Source organism: Haliaeetus albicilla, chromosome 9 (genome assembly GCF_947461875.1).
Source record: "Haliaeetus albicilla chromosome 9, bHalAlb1.1, whole genome shotgun sequence".
Taxonomy (NCBI): Eukaryota; Metazoa; Chordata; class Aves; order Accipitriformes; family Accipitridae; genus Haliaeetus; species Haliaeetus albicilla.
In genome coordinates this window covers 16,111,008-16,133,172 of record NC_091491.1, presented here as the reverse complement: position 1 = coordinate 16,133,172, position 22,165 = coordinate 16,111,008, and the positions used below count along the sequence as shown (strand labels likewise).

The 22,165-nt window shown below is 40.6% G+C and overlaps 1 protein-coding gene across 4 annotated transcripts in view; it reads left to right on the top strand.

Annotated features, from left to right (window-relative positions):
• VPS8 (VPS8 subunit of CORVET complex) overlaps nucleotides 1–22,165 on the top strand; it is an 85,024-nt gene that overhangs the window by 38,352 nt on the left and 24,507 nt on the right. For 3 of the 4 annotated variants that reach the window (XM_069791824.1, XM_069791823.1, XM_069791826.1), the window contains exons 26-38: nucleotides 1,810–1,929; nucleotides 2,512–2,583; nucleotides 5,223–5,342; nucleotides 6,536–6,592; nucleotides 7,007–7,089; nucleotides 8,464–8,548; nucleotides 9,581–9,679; nucleotides 13,293–13,382; nucleotides 13,840–13,886; nucleotides 18,845–18,986; nucleotides 19,672–19,761; nucleotides 20,190–20,232; nucleotides 21,001–21,104. In XM_069791824.1, coding sequence (XP_069647925.1) covers nucleotides 1,810–1,929; nucleotides 2,512–2,583; nucleotides 5,223–5,342; nucleotides 6,536–6,592; nucleotides 7,007–7,089; nucleotides 8,464–8,548; nucleotides 9,581–9,679; nucleotides 13,293–13,382; nucleotides 13,840–13,886; nucleotides 18,845–18,986; nucleotides 19,672–19,761; nucleotides 20,190–20,232; nucleotides 21,001–21,104 — 1,152 coding nt within the window. The remainder of the gene's footprint in view (nucleotides 1–1,809; nucleotides 1,930–2,511; nucleotides 2,584–5,222; nucleotides 5,343–6,535; nucleotides 6,593–7,006; nucleotides 7,090–8,463; nucleotides 8,549–9,580; nucleotides 9,680–13,292; nucleotides 13,383–13,839; nucleotides 13,887–18,844; nucleotides 18,987–19,671; nucleotides 19,762–20,189; nucleotides 20,233–21,000; nucleotides 21,105–22,165) is intronic. The other variant, XM_069791825.1, reaches the window with a different exon arrangement.

Genomic DNA, 22,165 nt, shown 5'->3' with positions numbered 1-22,165 from the left:
GTTTCACTTTAGTTTCAGGGTTTCAGTAAGAGGAGGTACTTTCTGGTTTGCACTTTCTCTTTGCAGTGCAACGGAATATGGAACAGATATTCTTTGGTTGTGGGGTGGGGTTTTTTGTTTGGGTTTTTTTGTGGTTTTTTTTTTTCTTTGCTAATCCAGAGTTGTAGCTATATGTGTGTGGTAGCTCAGGGTTACTGCAAACACATTCCTCACAGGGTGTGCAAACGAGTCTGGTCCCCTTTGCTGGATCAAGCACTAGGCTGTTGCCCTCTCCCATGGTCCTTATCAAGTTGTCCCTTGCACAAAGTAATGCTGGCATAGCAACAGACTGTGGCTCAGGATCTGAGGGGAAGTGGCACCCAACCAGCAGCAGTAGCTCTAGGGAGGAGCCATCAACCTCTGCTTTTTATGACCTTTGATAGTGTTCCTGAGAACTTGGCTTAAGTAACACCTTTCTGTCGGCATACTTGAATCCGCTCTAGCTACAGTCCGGATTTTTTTTGTTTGTTTGTTTTCTTGAGAGTTCCTAGCTGACAGGTGGGTATCAGGTTCAAGGAAGCCAACAGGGAAGGTTGTAGGTCTGAAAGTCAAGCTGCTAATTCCTCCTGGCTTCACTGCCACTGTGGTGACAAGAAAATTAACTCAGAAAAGGAGTAAATGAGGGAACGTGGCATTTCCTGAGGATGGCTGGGAGAGTGTATTGCCTGTCAGTTCTCCATGGGATCCCAGTGTGTATCTGAATACATACTCACGAGCGCTAGTCAGTCTGCAGCAGTCTGCTCTCTTTTTGCTGGTAGCCAGATCTGCTGTGAGCATGTTTGAGACAACTGGAGCTGTCACTGCCCTGTTTGTTCCCTGGGAGGATCTGGACACCTCTGTCAGTAGTTCAATAAAGGGAGTTGCCTTCAGTTTGAAAGACATCCTCAAATTTCAGGAACTAGAAAGTCAGTGGAAGAGATGGAGAGTTGAATGGCACCTAAGTCAGTCTTTGCAGCGCCAAAAGCTTTGTGGCTTAAAGTGAGGGGGCAGACTGACTAGCTCTTCCCAAGGGAACTGCTGACAAGGAGAGGAGCTGTGCCCTGGTTAAGGAGGAATTGCGCAGCTTCTGAGGAGAGCTGCTGAGAAGGGGAGGGAGTTACCTAATTTCATATGCTTTGGTCTGCAAGTATAAGCCTTAATTTTTGCTTGATCTTAATTTTTGCTTGATCTTAATTTTTGCTTGATCTTAATTTTTGCTTGATCTTAATTTTTGCTTGATCTTAATTTTTGCTTGATCTTAATTTTTGCTTGATCTTAATTTTTGCTTGATCTTAATTTTTGCTTGATCTTAATTTTTGCTTGATCTTAATTTTTGCTTGATCTTAATTTTTGCTTGATCTTAATTTTTGCTTGATCTTAATTTTTGCTTGATCTTAATTTTTGCTTGATCTTAATTTTTGCTTGATCTTAATTTTTGCTTGATCTTAATTTTTGCTTGATCTTAATTTTTGCTTGATCTTAATTTTTGCTTGATCTTAATTTTTGCTTGATCTTAATTTTTGCTTGATCTTAATTTTTGCTTGATCTTAATTTTTGCTTGATCTTAATTTTTGCTTGATCTTAAATTTGTTGGTGAGTCTAAGGAGGGGGAATTTTTTTCCTACTAACAAGCAGCAGAAAACATCATTCAAGTAAGAACACTGATGGACTTCTAAGGTGCTTTAAAGCTTAGTGCAAAGCAGGTAACAATGCTGCTTTCCCATGTGCTTGTGCTATCAGTTATATGAAATCCATGGGAATCTGCTGTGTTTGTTTGAATTTTCATTGCAGGTCTTTGAATTTCTCATCCGGCTGCATTCAGCTGAGGGATCTGTGGATGAAGAGGTCTACCCCTATGTTCGTACCTTGCTACACTTTGACACTCGGGAATTCCTTAATGTTCTTGCTTTGGTAAGAGATTGCTGATCTCCTCCAAGAGAAAAATGCAAGGCAGGTTCTTCCATCATCTGTGTCATGGTTGCATGATCTGTAAGATTCCTATTAAAAAAGTTAATGCTTTAGCTAAACCAGTAGTTACTGGCTTGATGCAGGAACAGTTTTGATGTGTGTTCTGTAAGATATCAGAGGAGACCATAATAGTCCTTTATGTCCCTAAATATAAAATTATGAAAGTGACATTATACAGTGAAGACTCTGGTAACAGAGGCCATCTTTAAAGCACAGATAAAACAAGAATAATGTATTTGTAAAGAGTGTTTTAGTACCTACATCCTTCTCCTGCATAGTCATCTTCCTTTCTAAATTTCTTGAATTTCCTCTGTCTATTTGGACCTGTTACTTTTACGTGAATGTGTAAGAATCATTTTGGTAATTACAAAAGAGCAAATTGTATCTTGGAACCTGCTGCTTAGGCAATAAGCACAGAAAGGACTTAAAAGCATTGTCAGCTTTGTGATTTTGTGTTTGCTTGTATTTCTGGGGTTGGCAGTGGAGAGCATTCTTCTCAAGGTGTCAGTGTTTTGCCTCATGCAGACTTTTGAAGACTTTAAGAATGATAAACAAGCTGTGGAATATCAACAGAGAATTGTGGACATACTTCTGAAAGTGAGTATGCCTAAAAATTAACCTTTGTTTACATCTGATTGTATACCAACACTGTGCAGTAAAGCCTGTAATTCGGATGAGATCTTTCTAGTCCTGCCCTGGATGACATCTCAGAGAAGGTGGTGGGCTGGAGCATGAATTCACCTCAGCCAAGGCTGTCAGTTGGATATTTGGAAGTGATGCTTCATGCACATTAAATATGGTGATACAGAGATCTCCTTTACTGTCTGTGATTTCACCTGGGTTGTACTTTGTGGTTAAATGTCTCCTGTCTGCTCTGTTAAGTTTATTTTTATCTGCTTCTCGTTGATTCAACTCCCTGATTCCTTCTGAGCAGGAAATCCCAGGAATCCTGTGCTTGGCAGGATGCCAATGCTCTTCTGATAAAACTCTGCTCCTTGTATCTGTAAATGCTGTGTTTGGGATGTAACATATCCAGAATGACAGGCCTATCTTTAGTAAATGGGAGAGAAGAGGAATGTCAGAGTTATCAGCCTGGTGCTCTAGAAATCACTTGTCATCTGCAGCCTGTGTTCCTTAACAATGGATGTTCTCATTAAAAGCCATTGCTGCCAAATATCATTTGCTTTCCCCTTCAGAGCTGTCAGCATTAATAATGAGTAACTCCACTTGGAAGCTGTTTATGTATAAACGTATCATAAGTAGCATTTCCCTGTCACTGTCATCATTGATAGAAGAGAGCAAGGGCACCAGTGAGTGAATTCAGTAACAGCGCTGCTGCAGTAGGCTGTGTTGGAGGGGCTGAGATAATGCCACTGTGGGGGAACTTCTGTGATCTTGTCTGAGTAGGATGTTGGTGTAAGGATATTAGCCCTGTGTTGCATTAGACCATGCTTTTTTGTGTCTTTAGCTGCTGTAAGCAGGAGGTGGCACACTGCAGCTGTGTTCTGGAGCTACTGTGGGATGTGTTCCTGTGGCACAGCATAGGCTGGATGGAGCTGTTTACAGCCTTACTCTGTGCTGCTGGCCACGTAGCAAGTGTCTGCTACAACAGAATTCAACCCTGCTCTTGGAGGGGAAATGGAGGGCAGTTGTGAAAAGTGTTGCAGGATTAAATGCATCTGCAGGCAAACAATTTGGTGTTATGAGAACTGTTAGTCCCTTGGTCTGGAATCTGCTCTTGTTTTGGATAAAAATAAAAAAATCTTGGAACTTTTAAATTAAATTTATCATTGGCAAAAAAACCCCACCAAACGCTTAGGAAATAGGCACGCCTTTAAAATAGCTTGGTCAACACAGATGTTCTAATGCTGATCTAAACTTTGCCAAATATATCGTCTTTCAGAAAGTCCACATGGTTGGCCTGTAAGCCTCTGTCAGGTTGCTCTGTTTCAGAGGTACAGTATTCTCACCTTCACGTGGACTGACAAGGGCCCAGCTTGTGAAAAACAAAGCCAAAATGAATAAAACACTCCTATTGTTTTAGTGACCCATATTTTTAATGCTATTAGCTAATACCATTCTGAATAGGCTCCTGTATGAAATAGCCTTTTTAAACAGAAAATGAAGATTAAAAAAGAATGATAGCATTAGCTGATGCTTCAAGAAGAGCTCTACTTGATTCCTTAGTGTGTCTTACCTGTCTGCCTCCACTTCTGTAAGATAACCATTAGCATCTCATGGGGATCTGGAACTCTGGGTCACTTTAAGAAATCAGTTGTATCTCCCAAGCTTAGACTGAATGAGGTTATAAACTGTGAGATGCGCCATGTCTAGGCTTTGCTGGAGCAATTCTTAGATGTTGGCTGACAGAGTTGTTCAGGTGATGGATTTCCTCCCAACTAAACCCACTGCTCTTAGAGGGGAACTCTTCAAATGGGCATTTCACTTTCCCTTAGTGTTTAGGATTTTTTTAGAAGCATGATACACCAAGTCAGGACACATCAGGCTCATTTTTTATATGCCAGACAGGTGACAAGCACTTTTCAGGTTTGAAATCCCTTTTGTAGTGACTCTTAGATATTCTGTTTTTCTGTAATTTCAAGTCAAGTCAGCACAGCTACAAGTTTCTGATAATATTCATAGATTAACAGCTAATTTAATGTAAGAAAAGAAACTTTTCCCCAAACCTATGGTTGTTTCTTAGTCATTTGATCAGTTCTTCTGCATACCACAATTGAAGTGGTGAGTGCCTGGGACTTGAAGTCAAATGTATTTTTTTTTCTCTCCTATAATAATCTTCTTTTTTCCTCATGTGACAACATTTCCCTGCTCAGAAGCTCTGTTACAAGTCCAGTGATCAGCACAGACTACAGAGATGGAGATAAATGTGGGTGGAGCCCTTTCACACCCAAAAATCAGGGACATGCAGGAGTACTTCCCTTGAGTATAGAGCAGGGAGGTTGAGCCTCTTCAGCTTTAGGAGAGAGGTGCTTTAGCAAGGACACATCCACTGTCTGTGTCTTCAGGTGACACAGTGAAATGCCATGGAAGGTGGCTTATATTTTGACCTTCAGGATGGACTAACAACAGAAGATTAGGTAGATGTCTAGGGTAGGAGGAGACATAATGGCTGTACAGGGATTTCTTGTTGCAGTGTCCTGATTGCTTTCCGAAAGGCAGCTGCAGAATCAACCACTTGCATTTTTATTTTTCCTTTTCTCTCTAATGCTTCTCAGGTCATGGTAGAGAATTCTGACTTCACTCCATCACAGGTTGGCTGTCTCTTTACCTTCCTTGCCCGTCAGCTTGCCAAGCCCAACAACACGTTGTTTGTGAACAGGACACTTTTTGACCAGGCAAGTATTCCTTTGTGAGGGGTGAAAAAATTCCAGACAGGGTGCAGCACTGCAGAAAGCGTGGCTAAGTGCTCTAGACTGAAGCAATTCTGGAAGTACTGGTGCATTATAGAACAGGTAGCATCTTGCTGGGACATAGCCGCGGTTTCAAAGAAGCAGAGTAGGAGAGACTACAGAAGCACAGTAAGCTCCACATTGCAGCTTGCCTGCTGGAATTATGTGAGAAATAGGGTCAGGTCCAAGGAGATGGAACAGCCTCTGCTCTTCCCCATGGAATGGCAGATTCCTGTGGTCACTAGCGTGTCAGGAGAGGGAAAGCAAAGGCCCATAAGGGCAGGAACAAAGCTGTTTAAGCCCCAGTGAGCATTTTGGTGGCTCTATTGTCACTTGTTATGCATATGAAGATGCCAAGGTAAGGAGATAAGGGGTGCCAACTAAAATTACATTAGCGAGCTTATAGAGCATGTATATGTAGCTGGTAATTTCTAGTTCATGTGGCCACTATCCTTCTTTGCTATTTGAAATAGGCTGATATGCACCAATGCATGCCTGAAGCTTGCATAGGTTAAGTTTATATCCCAGCTTAGGTCCCAGAAATTCCTGGGACTGAGGAGGAGGCTTCAATGGCTACAGCAGTTGTGCTTTGATGATAATATGGATATATGGACACTAATAAAAATGAGTTAGAAAATATATGTCCTTTGTCATAATTTAAGGTCAAAGAACTCTGTGGAGACTAAATGGATTTGCATTAAACGCTTTAATTACTGATACGAATTACACAATTTCCTGGATTTCTGGAAGAGATGGCACGGTCCAGGAGAGAAGTTGAGAGGGTCAGCATAGTGGTTCCAGTTGTTTGGTGTGTAGTCCAAGGCAAAGCCATCGGTCCCTTGAGTTATTCTATATTTCCTGGGTTCCCCAAAGCTTGGTTCTAGATCCTGGTGCGGAATTATGGGTTTCCCTCCCTGGAGTCCTTCAGCAGTTCCTGGTTACTCCAGTATTCTTAAGTGTCCTCAGTTATAGGACTGTAGTAGAGAGAGTACCTCAGAGATGAATAGTACATTGAAATTGCACTGTTGTGTTTTGATTTGTTGTTGCCATTATTGGTGCTCACAATCTGCTTGTTAGTTTTATGCTAACAGCTATGCTTACTAGGTCTAGCTCATGCTAACTTCTACACCTGTGCGCAGGTCCTCGAATTTCTGTGCAGTCCGGATGATGACTCCCGCCATTCAGAAAGGCAACAGGTAATAGCCTTCAAGGGAACATTTCTTTAAGCACCAGGTGTGACCAGACTGTAGAGCGGAGTTTGGCCTCATTGGGAATGGGTGTCAGCTGAAGGTCATATACCAAAGCAGACAGCTAGCATAGGAATGGTGGCCAGCATGGAAGAATTGGGCAGTGCTGTACACAGCAGGAGTGAAGGAGGATCCTACCCCAGCATTACTTGCAGGAGAGGTTTGACAGCAGTAAGAACAGAAGCAGGAGAAGTCCTGGATAAGCGCATGACCTTCATAGTTAATGGACAATCAATTAAAAAAATCTGTAAAATAAGCCCTGTGTTAATACAAACTTTAATGGAGCAGGAGCAATGTACTGTTAATGGCACTGGCTGTCCAGCTGCTACTGCAGTATAAATAATTGGTCTCCAATATCTGCAGGTCCTTCTAGAATTGCTCCAGGCAGGAGGGATAGTACAGTTTGAAGAGAGCCGTCTTATCCAAATGGCAGAAAAAGCTGAATTGTAAGTTGCTGTGTGTGATATATAAATACTGCCTTTAAATCTTGTTTATGATATTTAAATACTGCCTTTAAATTTCCTCCAAAGTTTTTTTCCCTCCACATTTCTTGTTCCTGCTTTGCAGCTGTGTTTGGGATTATTTTCCCTATGCATTCACAGAAGCTTCATTTAATATCTTCATATTTAGTCCCAGTCTTTCTGTCTTACCCCTGCTGGGTGTTCTTACAGAAAGCATTGTTAAGATAAGAGGGGGTAGAGCTGTGGAAACCCTTCAGCATGAAACCCTGTGGGGCTTGATGAGTTTTGGCACTTCTTATCCTAGAGCCCAGGGTTTGTTCAAAGGTATAGTTGTATATTTGAATGCTCTACCACTGACAGATGGAGATGACTTGTTGGGGTGAGACCCACAGGTGGATTTAAAAGCATGAAGGGGTCTGGAGCCACCCCCATGGTACTCATTTTAGAATTGAGTAGGAGACACAAACACAGTGTCTGGAAAGGCTAAAAATTTCTACTATCTCCTTTCAATGCTTTACGCTTCCAGAAAGAGCCTGTCATGCCTGAACAGAGCCAACCAAGGAGGGCATCTTCATCCAAGTCTTGAATGTGGATGTTAAATGAATTAATCCACCACACTACAAAGGACCAGAGGGATAGAAGTGTAGTGGTGGGATATGCCATGCCTGTTTTTCTGCTTGTCATAGAAGGAGTTACTCAACCAAATTTTTCGGACTCAAGAAATGCATTTTTTTTTCTCCTTGCTTCAGAGAGTTTGACTGCCAGAATGACCAGCTCAGCCACTTCCATCAGAGCTAAAAGACCTATGATGTAATGTTATTTAGCAGACTTCTCATTTGTTCTGCCTCAGTTGCATCTGTTTTTATCTAAGTCTCAAAATATTTAAAGTGTTTATTAAAATTTGAAGGTAGAAAGCTGTGTCATAACATTATTGAGTCATGTTCAGTGTATTTCTTCAAATTAGTATTGTGGATTGGCATAGCTTAGAGTTGAGTGTGTTAGGGAAATCAGGAAGATGATCTATGAGCAGCAGAACCTCTGAAACCTGATTTCTTTAAGGATTTTTGTCCTCCGTCCCTTACCTCTCACCTTAGTAACTCTTGTTTTCTCTGTTTTGTATGATAACCTCCCCAAAAGGGCGAGGTTGATAGGTTGATACCAAATGGCATATGTAAACTGGAGCCACCCAACCTGTGTGCTGAAAACCTTAATGTAAGATACTTCCAAATGCTTTTTGTAACACATGCTGTATTTTCTTTTGAGTGCTGCCAAACTGTGCTGCATCTGAGCTACCTGCCTCTATTCTGCTGATTCAGCTGAGTGAGTTTTTCCTAACGTGGAAAGTATTTTTTGTTTTAGCTATCAGATTTGCGAGTTCTTGTATGAACGAGAGCTTCGCTATGACAAAATAATTGGCTGTTACCTGCATGATCCAGTGAGAAAGGTGAGTAAATCTGGTGCTTCTGGCTTCTTCATAGTAGTGCAGCCTGTCCTGCTGGTCAGAGTGTAAATGGGCACAACAGCCCTGCTCTTCTGCCATACTTCTCTATCTTAAAAAATGTCCTCCTTTACAGTTGAGTTTTCTTAGTTATAGTCAAAGCTTTTTGTGTTTGTGTGTGTTGGAGTGTCATTTTTTTTGTCATTTTTTTAAAGTCTCAGAGTTTTTGGTTTCTTTTTAAATTCAAGCAATGCTAATACATAAAACCTGAGTGTAAGGTGGGATTTATTGCAAATGTTGCTGACTGTGATACTTCTTTGTTTCTGCCATCAGTCCCCTCTTTTCTCCCCCTGGACAAAGTTTCTCTGCCCTTACTATCTCTTTGCATTTAGCTTCTGCATGTCTATAAGTTGCATATCTGCCACAGTTTTTGATGTATTCTCTTCCCTACCACCAACAGAACTTGGGAGGAGAGTCTGGCAAATGTAATCTCACCAGCTCCTTGTGAAACTACTATGCTGAAAGCTGTGTGGGTGAAGGAGTCCAAAGAGATAGGTTGTGATAGTGAGATGGTAAAAAAATATGGCACAGGAGAGCATCTGAGCTGAGGACAGTGCAGGAGAACCTGGGGGAGAGGCGAATGTTGAAAAGGAATTCAGGAATATGCTGGGAAAACTGACCTACCCTCTGGTAGAGCCTTCTTTTCCTATGCTCCTAGCTAAAGAGTGATGTCCTGTCCTTTTTCCCTGTGAGAAAGAGGGGGGCATTTCTAATAGTGGAAGAAAATTCTCTTTGACCTCAGTGCTTAACAACTTCAGCATAAATTCTGTTCCTCTTGGCTTTTTTTTCTTGGCAGTTCTTCAGGAACTATTTAGGGACATATAATCTCACCTGCAGATAACTTATCCTGACTTGCTAAGAGAGGACTAGCCCTGAGGTCATCCTAAGACTGTTTGAAATGCTCTCCCTTACTAAAATCTAATGCTGTTATTGGTGCTGCAGAACATAGTGTACCATTTATGGGTTTATGCCTTACAGGAAGAAGTTTTCAACTATATTCACAACATCCTGTCCATGCCTGGCTACAGTACTGAAGAAAAGCAGTCGGTGTGGCAGAAAGCTTTGGAACATACAGAGGTAGAGTGTATCCTAAACCCATGGTACCTCAGCTACTGCTAACTCCTGTTGGATCTGCCTGGTGCTTTTCTGTGAGCACAAGTGTCACAATGAACCACAGCTGTTTAGAAAGCTCTGACTTTAAGGTTTAGTAGTCTCATACATTAATGTAAGTACCTCTCTTGAATTTGGGCTGTCTTCCTTCCTTGTTTTCCTGGTTTCAAGTATTGCTCTTTGGATAATGGGACCTTATCAGGGGATGATGGCTAGTGAATGCTGTGCAGCAGGGAAGGAATCCATTAACAAGTCTTTCATCTTCTGAGCATGCAGCAATAGCAAGGTCAGGACATTGACATCACTGACCTCACAGTCTGTGCTATCAAATTCCTCATCTTACAATGATAATAGCATTCAACCTTGGTACCCTGGCACTTTTAACCTGTGGGAAGATGGGGTCATGAATTCTACTGTAAGACACAGACTGTTGCTAGACTTGTCTAGCTAATAATCTTTCCCATCTCTTCAATCTCTTTTTGCTTCAGGGGGTGGAGATGTGTCTGAAATAATTGTCCAGTCAGTAGACATGGGGAATCCATAATATGTCCACTTCCTGTAAGGTGGTGTCAGCCCCCTCCAGGATGATCTGGAGATAAGCCAGAAAAATAACTCTGTCTATAAAACAAGCAGTCATGCACTTGCCCAGACTACTTAGCAGAAAATGGCCACAGAAGTCTGTATACTGTGAGGTGGACAAAAAAGTACTAGGTACATTTGAAAGATACAGAATACTTTTAGTGTCTACCAACATCTGCAAGTAGCATATGACTAATGAGAAAATGGACCAAGAGGGAAAATAGTTCAAAAGACAATAAACAAAGAAATCCTGTGAATCCAGCTGTATGACACGCAGCTCGCTGAGCTCACACCCACTCTCCAGATGCACTTTCAGAGCCTATGGGAATTGTTGGTGATGGTTGTGCTGTGGCTGAGCGGGCCTGGCTCATTACTACCTTATCGGAACAACTGAGCTTTCCAGTTTTATGCACACTGGGCTTTCCAAGTTGAGCAAACTGCTGTCTACTGTGCTGCTTCCTTGTGTCTGCTTTGTTCTCCTACTGCATTCCTTGTCTCTGCTTCTATTGGTATATACAACCGAATTGTTTGGCATTATGAGTGATTCAGCCTCCCTCTGTAAGCCTTGTTTTGTGTCTTTGTGGAATCACAGGTAGGTCTCCTTGCTGGGTCTCTTCAGCTTTAGGCCTTTACAATTGCTGTTCCATGCTTGAGTGTCTCAGGACAAATCAGAAATGTCCTGTTTTTCCCTTCCTGATGTTTCTCATTGTGTTGTACCGCTTTTGATAAGCTTGTCATAGGCTAAGACTGCCAGCTTTTCATATTGAGTTGTTTTGGGGTTTTTTTTCGCAGTTTGGAGCCACTTCTTGATTATTGTACAGTGTCAGAAGTGCCCAGTGCCCAACTTGTCAGAGCTGCGTACTTTTTTGAAGTTGGCAAACAACAGAAAATATTCCTCTCAACTTGTCCATGGCCATCCTTAAAAACAGGGTTTCTTGCACTGTTCCATTAGCCTTGTAGGTAATGACTTTTATCTACGCTTTTTGCAGTTTCCTCCAAAAAGCTGCTGGGCAGATGATTGGTTCTGTAGGTCAACTTTCTTGGGTGCTGTCACTCCCTCTTTCCCTTTGGCATCTTCTGTTTCCCAGGATTGGTGAACAGTATATACAGTTTCATGTGACTTAGCAGCTTACTGGCTGCTATGGGCTTTTGTTCTTTTCCATTGTATTAATCCTGCTCCTTGACATTCAGAAGACTTAAAATAGTAAATAACGTTTCACTAGGGTGGTGCTGTGATTTCAGGTCTTTGAACAACTGCCTTTTAATCTGCTGAGGTATGAAAGTAGCAAACCAGCCTCTTCAGTTGAAACTAGCAGTGCTTAGAGAGGCTTTCCTGGTGACTGCATGACAGAAAGTGGGGTTTGTGATTGGTGCCACTTCTTATTTTCTCCATCAGCCTGCATAGCTGTTGTTCCTTGAGGTTTATCTTGAAAATAAAGCCTAAGGCTTCCCTTCAATCATAGTGCTGTTTGTGGTGGTCACTTCCTGTCCTCAGACCCACATGCTTTGTGTCAGTACTGTCTCCTTAGGCAGACAGCCCTTGAGAAGTACCATGTTTGCAAATTGTTTAAAGCTGGGAGAGATGAAAACCCAAGCCCAAAACCTTTTGCCTGAGAGTAGGCTGTGAAGATCACACTGATTCAAAAGCTGCAGTCAGTTACAGGGAGGCTGGGCCACCTCCCTCCAGCCAGTCAGTCCTATCTTCAGCAGTCCTGAAGACGCCCAGGGAGGGTTTGTCCAGAGAGAGAAACAAATTTAGACAGTCACACTACATCCTTTCTGCATTCTTCTGCACTGCTGTGGTTAAGATCTTCCGGGTCCTTTGGATTGCCTGTGCTTGTTAGGTGAAGGGGTCATGCTCCTGAGCACTAGAGAAGCAACTGCGGCTCATGTAGTAAAGCTGTGAGGTCAAACACCTCAGAGCTGCTTTGCATACAATATGGTAGGCAAATTTTCTTTGGAAGCCTCACAACATGCATCTTCTGTGATAGCTCTTCTTAAAAGAGCTTGTGGAGTAGTCCCACTCTTCCTTGTTAATTCCTTTCTTCCCTTCACTCTGGTCTGTTGCTGGCATTGGCTGAATTTGATGGCTGCTACATCTGTCTGGAGACCAAGCTAGTGCTAAGTAACTTTTTCAGATATTTTTTTTCTTCCAGACGTATGTTTATGAAATTCTTCTTTCTTTATCACTGTAACAGTTGTTTTTCTTTAGTAAAGCTACTTTTCTCCTTTGTAGGCTTAGCAGGGGCTTTTGGGGAGGGTTACCAGGTACCCAATATTGGTTTGAAGCAGTAGCTTCTCATTTATTTGGAAGCATGGATGAATTTGGAAGCATTAGGAGCAAAAAACCTCACGTTCTGGGTTGTGTAAACTTGTATGATATGAAGCCTCTTAGATCAAGCTTGTCAGGAGGCAAACACACAGGCATCTAAAAGATTCCCCCCCGCACACCTTTTATTACAATAAAGAAATTGTTTATGTTTTTTTTCATGTCTGGACAGGTCTCAGTTACAGTTAACAGTTGCGGGAAACCTGCTTTTAAACCTCTGGTTGGGTTCAGTTCAAGCCAGTTAAACACTGTTTCCGTTTGACTGAGAAATTCCCTAGGGTCAATTGAGGGCTTTGTTTCCTCTTTGCTGCTGGCTTCTAGTTGGCACTAGGAATGTCTTGTTGGTAGGGAGTAAAAGACAGTTGTCAGAAAACCTGGTAAATAATTTCCTTGCCTTAGGACTGAGATGTGGTCTCACTAGTGTGAAGAGGTTTGCGTTCTTACAAAGCCTGTTGTGTAGTAAAATCATTGACTTTCAAAAATCCCTTTTTACAAACTACCTTTCCTTCTAATTTTTTTCAAAATCACTTTTTGTGTGATGGTATTCATTATTTTACAGCTTTCATCTAGGCAAGGATGCAGTTACAATAGGAATGGACTTGGTGATACTGCGTAATTATATTGCCTATGAAATTAAAAGTAATTGTTTTTGTTGTGTTTCCCTTTCCAAAGGAGTTGCTGTTGCTGAGTCCATGTAAAGCAGCTGACTTGGTAGCTATTCACTTCAGTGACCAGATTGAGAGCATCATTACAAACCTTCAGGTAAAGTGTCAAACTTCATTGATGTTGGCTCTTCTTTACAGTGAGGTTTCTGTTCTTGTAAGAAATGATTGCTAAGTGTAATGGTAAGTTGTCGCTGTGTCAAACAAGAAAAATAGCTTGATAGCTACTCAGCTGCAGGAATTCCTACGTTTGAATTATTTGGCCTGTTTGTAGAGTTCTGGCCATAAAAATGTACGATCTCAGAGTTGCTGGTTGTGTCACTTGCTAATGCAGTTTTTAGTTTGGAGTTCAGTATGGCTTGCACTCACAGATCAGACAGAGCTGTTGTCAGCACACGTATCCTCTTGAGTATTTATGCGAGGCAAATGCCTAAACCAACTTCTTCAGCAGGCACCAGCTGCGAAGAGTGTTTTCTTCAATTGATATAGTTTAGGAATCACTGGGTTTATAGCACAGTATTTAAAATAGTAATACTCTTTCTCCTCCTGTTGTATAGGACCAGTTCTTACTCTTCCAGTTTCTGAGGAGTCTCCTTGATCCGAGGTATGTAAGAAAATTGAACTGTTTGCAAACTACAGCTTGAAAACATGGGTTAAAATAAACTCCTTTGAAACAGTGTTATTGATAGATAGCCTACAGCCAAGATTAGGGCTTAGAAAAGGTGCCGTGCTCTTCAAACTGCCCAAAATTGATAAGGATTAGCAGAGCCCTTGCTGGCTTCCTAACTGGGAGGTGGTGTGGGTTCCAGTACGTGCAATGTGACGCCTCCCCCATGCTGGTGGGATTTTGGGCATTGCTCTAACAGCTTCTTTGAGAAGGCTGTGAAATGGTTACCCTGTGACTAAAAGTGCCATTTCTCTTCTCAGAAATGGCAGTTTCTGTTCTCAGCCCACCAGTTTGATTACTTGACCAAGGTGCCCAAGTGTAACATAAATAGAAAAGTGTTTTGGTCTATTGGCATTTTTCATTTCTATCTTATTTCAGAATTGCTGCCATATTTCACTGCAAACTTCTCTTTAACTACTTGCTTGTTCCATCTGCTCCTGATCTTTCAGTATTTCAGTACTGAGTGTTCTCTTTCTGTTGAATCAGTTTCAAATGCTACAAGACCTTGATTTTATTTATTTATTTTGTAAGACATTTATATACACACAGCTCTAATTGCCTTCAAGCAATTGTTAATGCAATTGAAGGAGATATCTTGTTTTGACAATTAGCTACAAGTTAATTGTGCTTTATGAAGAGGAGCAGTAGGAGAAGATAATATCTAAATTCAAGTGTCAATGTTTCAGTTCTTGTTGAAGTGGAATAAAAAGCATGCTTTGGAAGCTAGAACCTGGAATTAATCACTTTTGGGATTTTGTTAGGATGTAAATTAAAAAAAAACAAACCCAAACAAACCAAAACCATTTTGTTATTTCCTGAGTTTCACAGCCATGTTTGTATGGAAGGTGTTAACTTCCACAGCTGTTGTTTTCTTAGAAGTCAAAATCAGAATTTTGCCAAGAAAATATCTTGGTTGGGTTTTATAGGAGAGAAATTAGATGATTTAGTTAATAAATGAATAATTAAAAAACAAAAATTGAATAGTTAAGCAGAAATGATACCCAGCTGGGTGTTAAGTAGGACTTTGTTTATGCTGTGATATCACTTGCAGCAAGTGAGACCCAATGAAGGTAGTAATTAACCTGGATTTTAATCTTATGCATGGATTGGCTTCCATAATCTCTGAGTAATAAACGTATCTAATTTAACTCTACCATAATTAGAGCTAAATACAACCATTTCTCCTGTAGTTATCTTCTAATCAAAAGCAACAGATGATGTGTTCAAACCAGCAATAGGAAGCAACTTTCTGTATCTGATCTTTCAAAAGATCTCTGTTTTCCCCTCCAAGGCTGATGATGTTCAGCAAGATGCATTAGGCTACATGGCTTGTCACACTGTGCTGTGTATGTCTTAAGAAAGTTTATGATCAGTTCCTTTTCCCTCTGTGTTCCAAAGTCTACTAATTCTCTGCACTGCAATACGATGTTCAGCACCCCAAGTGATGGAGATAAACCACATACTGATGGGATTGTAGTTGCCAGAATACTCAATAAGTAAGAGACAAGTGGGACAGTTATACAGAAAAATGAACAAAATACTACTAAATACTTTGGATTTACATGTGGCAGTGACTGACTGCCAGTGAGACCAGTGAAGTAAGCCCAAGGTTTAACCTATTGTTATTAAACTATGTTGTCAGTAAGAAGTATTCTTTAGAGATCCTAGATTGCTGGAGGGGCTTTTTTGTTTTAATAACACTCAAGGTCCTGTGGTCTGTTTTCAGTGCTAGGAGGTTGTCTGAGACCTATTGAAATGAGCTGAACTGTATCCTGAGAGAGGTAGGCGAGGAGGGAGAAATCTTGCTATGCAAGACCTAATCTGCAGATGTACCTATACTTAGTAGCATATCTATACATAGAATAGTGATTAGGTTCTTCTGAAAACATCTGTCTCTCTTCAGTCAATCTAAATGTTTATATGCTTTTTTGGAGCAGAATTTTTATTAAAATAAAGACTCTTAGAGCAGTAAATGAGCTTTTAATGTCTCAAATACAAATGATTGCTTGATCATATGGAGACAAGATCATGCTAGTATAACTATCCTAGTTGGTGGAATTGCATTAGGGATTAATTTGGCCCATTTAATTTAGCTAGAGATTTATTTTAAAGGAGGTGGAAGGGGGAAGGGAGAAAACAGGGTTAACAGAAATTGCTTGGGGAAATTAAAACCAAATGTCCGTATGTTTGTATCTTATAAGCAGCCACAGAATACGGAGAATGTAGTGTGTATTGCGCAGCTCATTAATCACAGCCTTTGCTACATTTTCATTTTAAAGTCTTAAGGGTTTTTTCCTCTAAAAAAACCCCACACTCCACAGTGAAGCATGTCTGTTTGCAGTATGTGTTTGTGTATTATACCAACAATATTAACTTATTTAGCAACACAGTGTTCTGGGTCTATAAATACATTAACAGATACCTAAACTTTTAGATTCTATTACAATGGCTCTTCTCACTGACTAGCTATCTGTTACACTTGCAAGGCTCAATTGTGCCAGCTTTTGTGAGAAATCAGTGATTCTCTCTTCCTTTTAAGAAAGAGCATGTGGAGTATGGCGAGGGAGATGTTTGACATGGTTATATTGAAGACAAACATAATCACACTGAGCTGAGCAGGACCTCCAAGTCTCAAGACTGTTGCTTAGTTTTTAACATTATCAAAATCCAGCTTGCTTTCCATTCTCTCTTCTCTGCATTTCTTGAGTGAAATGGTTAAGGAAAAGGTCATCTTGCTCATGAAGTTGTGAATACTAGGTCCCAGAGTTATTTCCAGAATAGAAGTTTATTCTTGTACTAAAAATGTATGACTTGCCATTTTCCCCATTTTGCTAGATGGAGATCATTTTAGATAGAAAGTGCTTCTTTATTTTAGTCTAGTCACAAAAAGAGTAGAACACTCACTCCCTTACAGGCATTGGGGGAGTTTATAGGGTGTGTGTTGTGGGAGGAGTGGATGGTGAATGCAGGAGGCCAGAATTTAGGGTTGTTCTTTGGTCCTTTGAAAGTCCATTCTTTATTTGATGTCAGAACACAACAGTTTGGATACCAGTTTTTGTACAACTATGTCCATGCTTTGGATACTGTAATTAGTACCTGCATGAGGCTTTCATTTCTGGGCAAATATAATTTACAATCAAGTGATTGACATTGTAACCACAGTAAGCTTCTTTTGGCTTGCTGGGAGCACAGTGTTCTCCTGGCCTTTCTTGGATGATAATAATCCTGTTAGCTCTTGTAGCTCCCAGGAAATAGAGGATCATATTGTATATCAGACCTTTTCCATCCCATGGCTGTAGGGTTTGCACATCAACGCATCTTCTCCTGATTAGGAATTTTTCTTCAGAAAGGTAACAAAAGTAAATACATACCTTGGTCTGTTTTCTTTCCTAGCAGGAGCTTCTTTCCTAGCAGGAGCTTCAGACAGGTTTAAGAGCCCTGTTTCCTAGACAGGATAAACTTCTGCTGTTTCTCTGCATGATGCATCAATCCTAGGAACTGCCACATGAAGTTTAACCTACAGTGGTGGTGAACTGCTGTTCATTTTGAAGGGTTGCAGATGCTATATCTGTCTCTAAGAAAGTATCACCCTTTCCCTCCTAACTCTTTGAAATCTCTTGCTTCATGTTGCTCTTTCTAAAAACAAGATCAGTAGAAAACATTCAGGACACAGGGACAGTCATGGGCACTGCAAGCAATTATGTTCTCTGTTTTGTTTCCCTCACATTAGGAGTTTACTTAATAATAAGCCAAGGGATTAGAAAATGGCCACTGCAGTGCCAGAAAGCTGCTGCTGAAAAGGAATCGGAGAAATCCTTTTTACAGGGACATCTTTATTAAATGAGTTTAATTGGACTCTGAGCTTCACTTGGAGAAATTACCTTGGCTAGAATTGGAAGGGAAGCCCTAGTTTGGCCTCCTGAATGGCTCAGGCCAAGCAGCGTTATTCACAGCCCTACCCAGAAAACAGAGTCAAGTCTGCACTGCTGAGTCCTTGACCATCATGGCAGTGTTGCTTGTGACAGGTCAGGGAAATAACAAGGGCAGGAAGCACAGCAGAGGTTGGAGACCTGTGTTGATTGAGCAGATCCCATGCTGGGAGATGAAGGCAGATGTCTTTAGTTCCAGCTGAATATGGTTCTGTAGTGCAGCTGGTTGCAAAACCCTTGAGAGAGGATGCAGCCTTTGGCTGAACAGTACGCAGGGTCTTGTTCAAAACCTTACACTTGGCTATCTGTTCTACCAATGACCATAAAGTGCACAGAGTTATTGCCTCTGCAAGAGCAAAACCTAATTCACCAGTTTTGTTATGGCTAAGAAGAGGAACTTAATAAAAATGGGGATGTGTCCCTAAAAGAAGCATGAGTCCATATCACAATGAGGTAGATAAAAGGGATCATATTCTAGCAGATGAAACATTAAAATGTGATAAAGGAAGCCAAAGAAGAATTTCGGGAACAATAAGCAAAAAGTAACAAAATATTTCTTCAAACACATGCAGAGAAGGTCTATAGTAAAAGATACAAGCAGCATCTAAAAAGACCAGTCAGAGACCATAAGGTTTCACTGAAGAAATTAGGTGAGTTCTTTGTCCCTCTTGCTACAGAATTGCTGAAGATGTGTCTGTGCTGATATCTTTCTTCACAGGGGTCTTTGATAGTGTAATTTATACTGAGGCATCAGTAGAATATGTTGTGTAACAAATGAAATGCCTACTTAACAGACCTCCAGCACCAGTAACTAGTAGAAACAACATAATTTTTCTTTTAAAACCAGATTTTTTACTTCTGTATTATGGATAAAAGACAACACACAATTGAATAAAAAACTCTTCTTCCCAGCCAAACTTCTGGGCTAGAATTTGACTTAAGTCTCCTGTGCCTTTTTTATTCCAGAGAAGGCATTAACCAAGACCTGATACACTTACCGCCCGGCATCACTGAGCAGTTCATTGAGCTGCTGTGTCAGTACAGCCCAGACCAGGTTTTGGAGACACTTAAAGTTCTGGAATACTGCAGACTGGAAGAAACCATCCAGGTAGGAAAGACATGTATAAGGACTGGGGCTAGGGGAAACATTCAAATCAGCTGCTACCTTTTTAAAGTACTGTAAAAGTACTTTAGCCTAGGTTGTGGATTAGTTCCTGGATACTCTTCTAATCCATTTCTAACACTGTCCCTTTGAGCTGCTAAACTGCTCTCCTGTAGCATAGGTATCTATATTTAATATGCTGATTCTGAGATCAGTCTCAGGGCTAATAAGAAAAAGGCTGTTAGTACTCTGAAGCTACAGAGTAACTGCAGAATAGAGACTGGCTGTGTTAATGTTGATTAATATGTTGAAGGTATATGAAATCATGGGCCTGGGGTTTTTGGAAAGCAGTGCTGCCAAAATTTGACTAGCGCTGGGAGAGCGACTATTTCTTCCCTTTATGAAAATTTTAACAATAATCTGTCCTTGATCTTGATTTATAGATTTTTTTAAAGATTTTAATTCTGGTGCTGGCAATACTGCAAGTTGAGAAATAAACACAACATAGATGGTAGCGGGGGGAAGTAGGAGTGCTGCTCAGACTGTGTAACATGCCTGTGAACACATGGAGACACAATCCTTTCTGACCATCTGGTCATCATTGTCTTGTGGAGTAAGCAAACACTGGCAGATTTCTTAAGATAGACATTTACCTTTTTTTTTATTATTATTTTTTTTATTTTTAACTCAGATAACCCAGAAATATCAGCTCCATGAAGCTTCTTCATATTTACTGGAGAAGAAGGGAGATATCCATGGTGCTTTTTTGGTTATGCTTGAGGTACAGTACACTGAAATCCTGAATGTGGCATTTTTGCCATGCCAGCATGGCACGACATGCCATCAGCGTGATGGCCTATGTTAAGGTATGATATTGTCATTGCTTCTCAATGTTTCCCACTAAAATCCATGGAAGCATTTGCCTTCTGTCAAATAACAATATGTTGAGTTGTCTGCAGACTCAGCAGATCAGTATATTTTTCTGGCATGTCTTCAAACATCTAGTAGATAATGGATGCTGAAATTTGTTTTTCTTAATCAAAAATCATCTTTCAGCTCCTGTTTTCCTTTCTATATTTGGAAAGTAATTTATGCTATGTTAGTCATACTGGGGAAGAAAATGAGGGTGAGCCTTTGTAACCATACCTTTTATAAACATTTCTATCAAGATTCTGCAAGTTTACTGTTCTGAGTTCTCTCTTGTTTCAGCGATTGCAGAGCAAGTTGCTGATGCTTACTCAAGATGATGAAAGTAAGACTTATCAAGTTAAATTCCTTTTTCTATTAAAAAGAGATAAACACAGAAGTGTAAAGTGCATATGCCTGACACCTGGCATAATGAGATCCTATTTCAGGTTTCTAGGTTTTGTGGTGACATTTTTAAAATTTATATTCACATGGCTGAGGTAGTTATTCTGATGACACTTCCTTACTCTGTTACTGTGATCTTGCTAGAGATCTAGAACAAGCTGTGATGGATGGGTTTTTTTGTGTGTGTGGTCACCAGCCCTGTTAGCTTTTTTGATTGCGACTGGTACTCTTAGTGGCTTACCAGACATGTCTTCTATGTTAGAATCCATTCAAACTCATTACTGAGCTTTAGCAGGCATTATATATGAACAGCTATGAGAGACATCTGGAAGTAGCTTTTTTTGAAGCAAACTTCTCAGAGAAGAATGTTCTGTCTACAGAAAATGAGTATATGCACCATGTGCACTGTTGACTAGCCCAAGGGCTCACAGGCACCTAATTAAATGCAGTTCCCATATTTGTTACTTAATTGTATCCTAAACCACAGCTAAGATCTTCCTTATTCAATTACATGAAAAGTTTTATATGATCAGTTTCTTGTGCTATTTGGGAAAAGTGCCAAAAATCAGGACCTGTCTTTATAATTTAGTTGCTCACTGTAATGAACAGACTTTAGATGAACAGCATGATTTTATTTTGCAGAATGATTGGGACTTAACATATCTAATAGTTTTTATAACTGCAGTTTGTCTTTTTCCCCGAAAAACAGGCTCAGCTGAACTCCCCTTGCTAGAAAACATTGAAGATACCTTAATGAAAACAATTGCCCTTTGCCAGAGAAATTCACACAATTTAGACCAGCAACAGCGAGAGGTAAGGTAATAAAAAAAAATGTATTGCTAAAATCAACAAAGGTCTCTGTATCTCCTAGAACTTTCTCTTCACACGCTTCTTCCTTTCCTCATCTGTTGGATACTGCTATGTCTCAAGCAGTCATTGTTTTCCTCTGCTTTGTGTTCTTTTGCAGTTGTTCAGGTTTTAGACCCACAAGAGAGAAATCCTCACTTGTAAAGGTGAGGCATGATATAAAGTGTGTATCAGTAGTGGAGAAGCAGATGAGACAACATTCTTTCCCCCAGTTTTAGCTCCAGTTGCAATTTTGGCTGGAATGTCAATCAGGCACTAAAGGCATGATAAGATTTGAGCCAGCTTCATACTGGCACAAAGCTGATGCTGCTGTCACTGTGGCTGCAGAATATTGCTGTTCTGAATATGTTCACAAATCCTTAATTTAATGTCAGCCTGGTCTTTGAGAGGTGGAGACAATACAGCTTGCGTGAGCTGTTGCAGAGAGAACTGGGTTTGCCTGTCTCCTTGTACTGAGGTTGCATTTCCATTTTGCCAATGTCAGTGACACAAAAGGCATCTTGACTCCTAAGATTATGCATGACTTATGTAACTGAACTCAAAACTGAGAACACTGTTCCTGTGTCTGAAGAGGTGACATGTCTGGAAGTCAAGAATTCTGTAATTTCTTCTGACCACTGCCCAGTGTATGAGGTGACCTGCTTGGTTTCTTCTTTTAAATGATTTTATTGTGCAACAGGTAGCTGCTGTGTTTTATTGAAGAGGTGTCTGCATGCACACCCTGAGTGCTTATGGCCGGCCTGCCTAATTGGATAGATTTGAGTTAGTGTTTGCTCTCCCTCTGGGTCGGGTTCCACCTGCTGGAATTGTTTTGTTGATGCCCAAGTAAGATTTGACTCTGGTCACCAAATGAAGGACCAGCTTCCCCATTAATTAATTCCCACATTAATTTTACAATATTATGTGAATTTTCACAACTCCCGTATACTGCCTGGAGAATTTAGATGCCCCTTTCCTGTTGGGTTCCATTCACTGTGCTACCCATTATGTAAGCAGTCTCTACACCA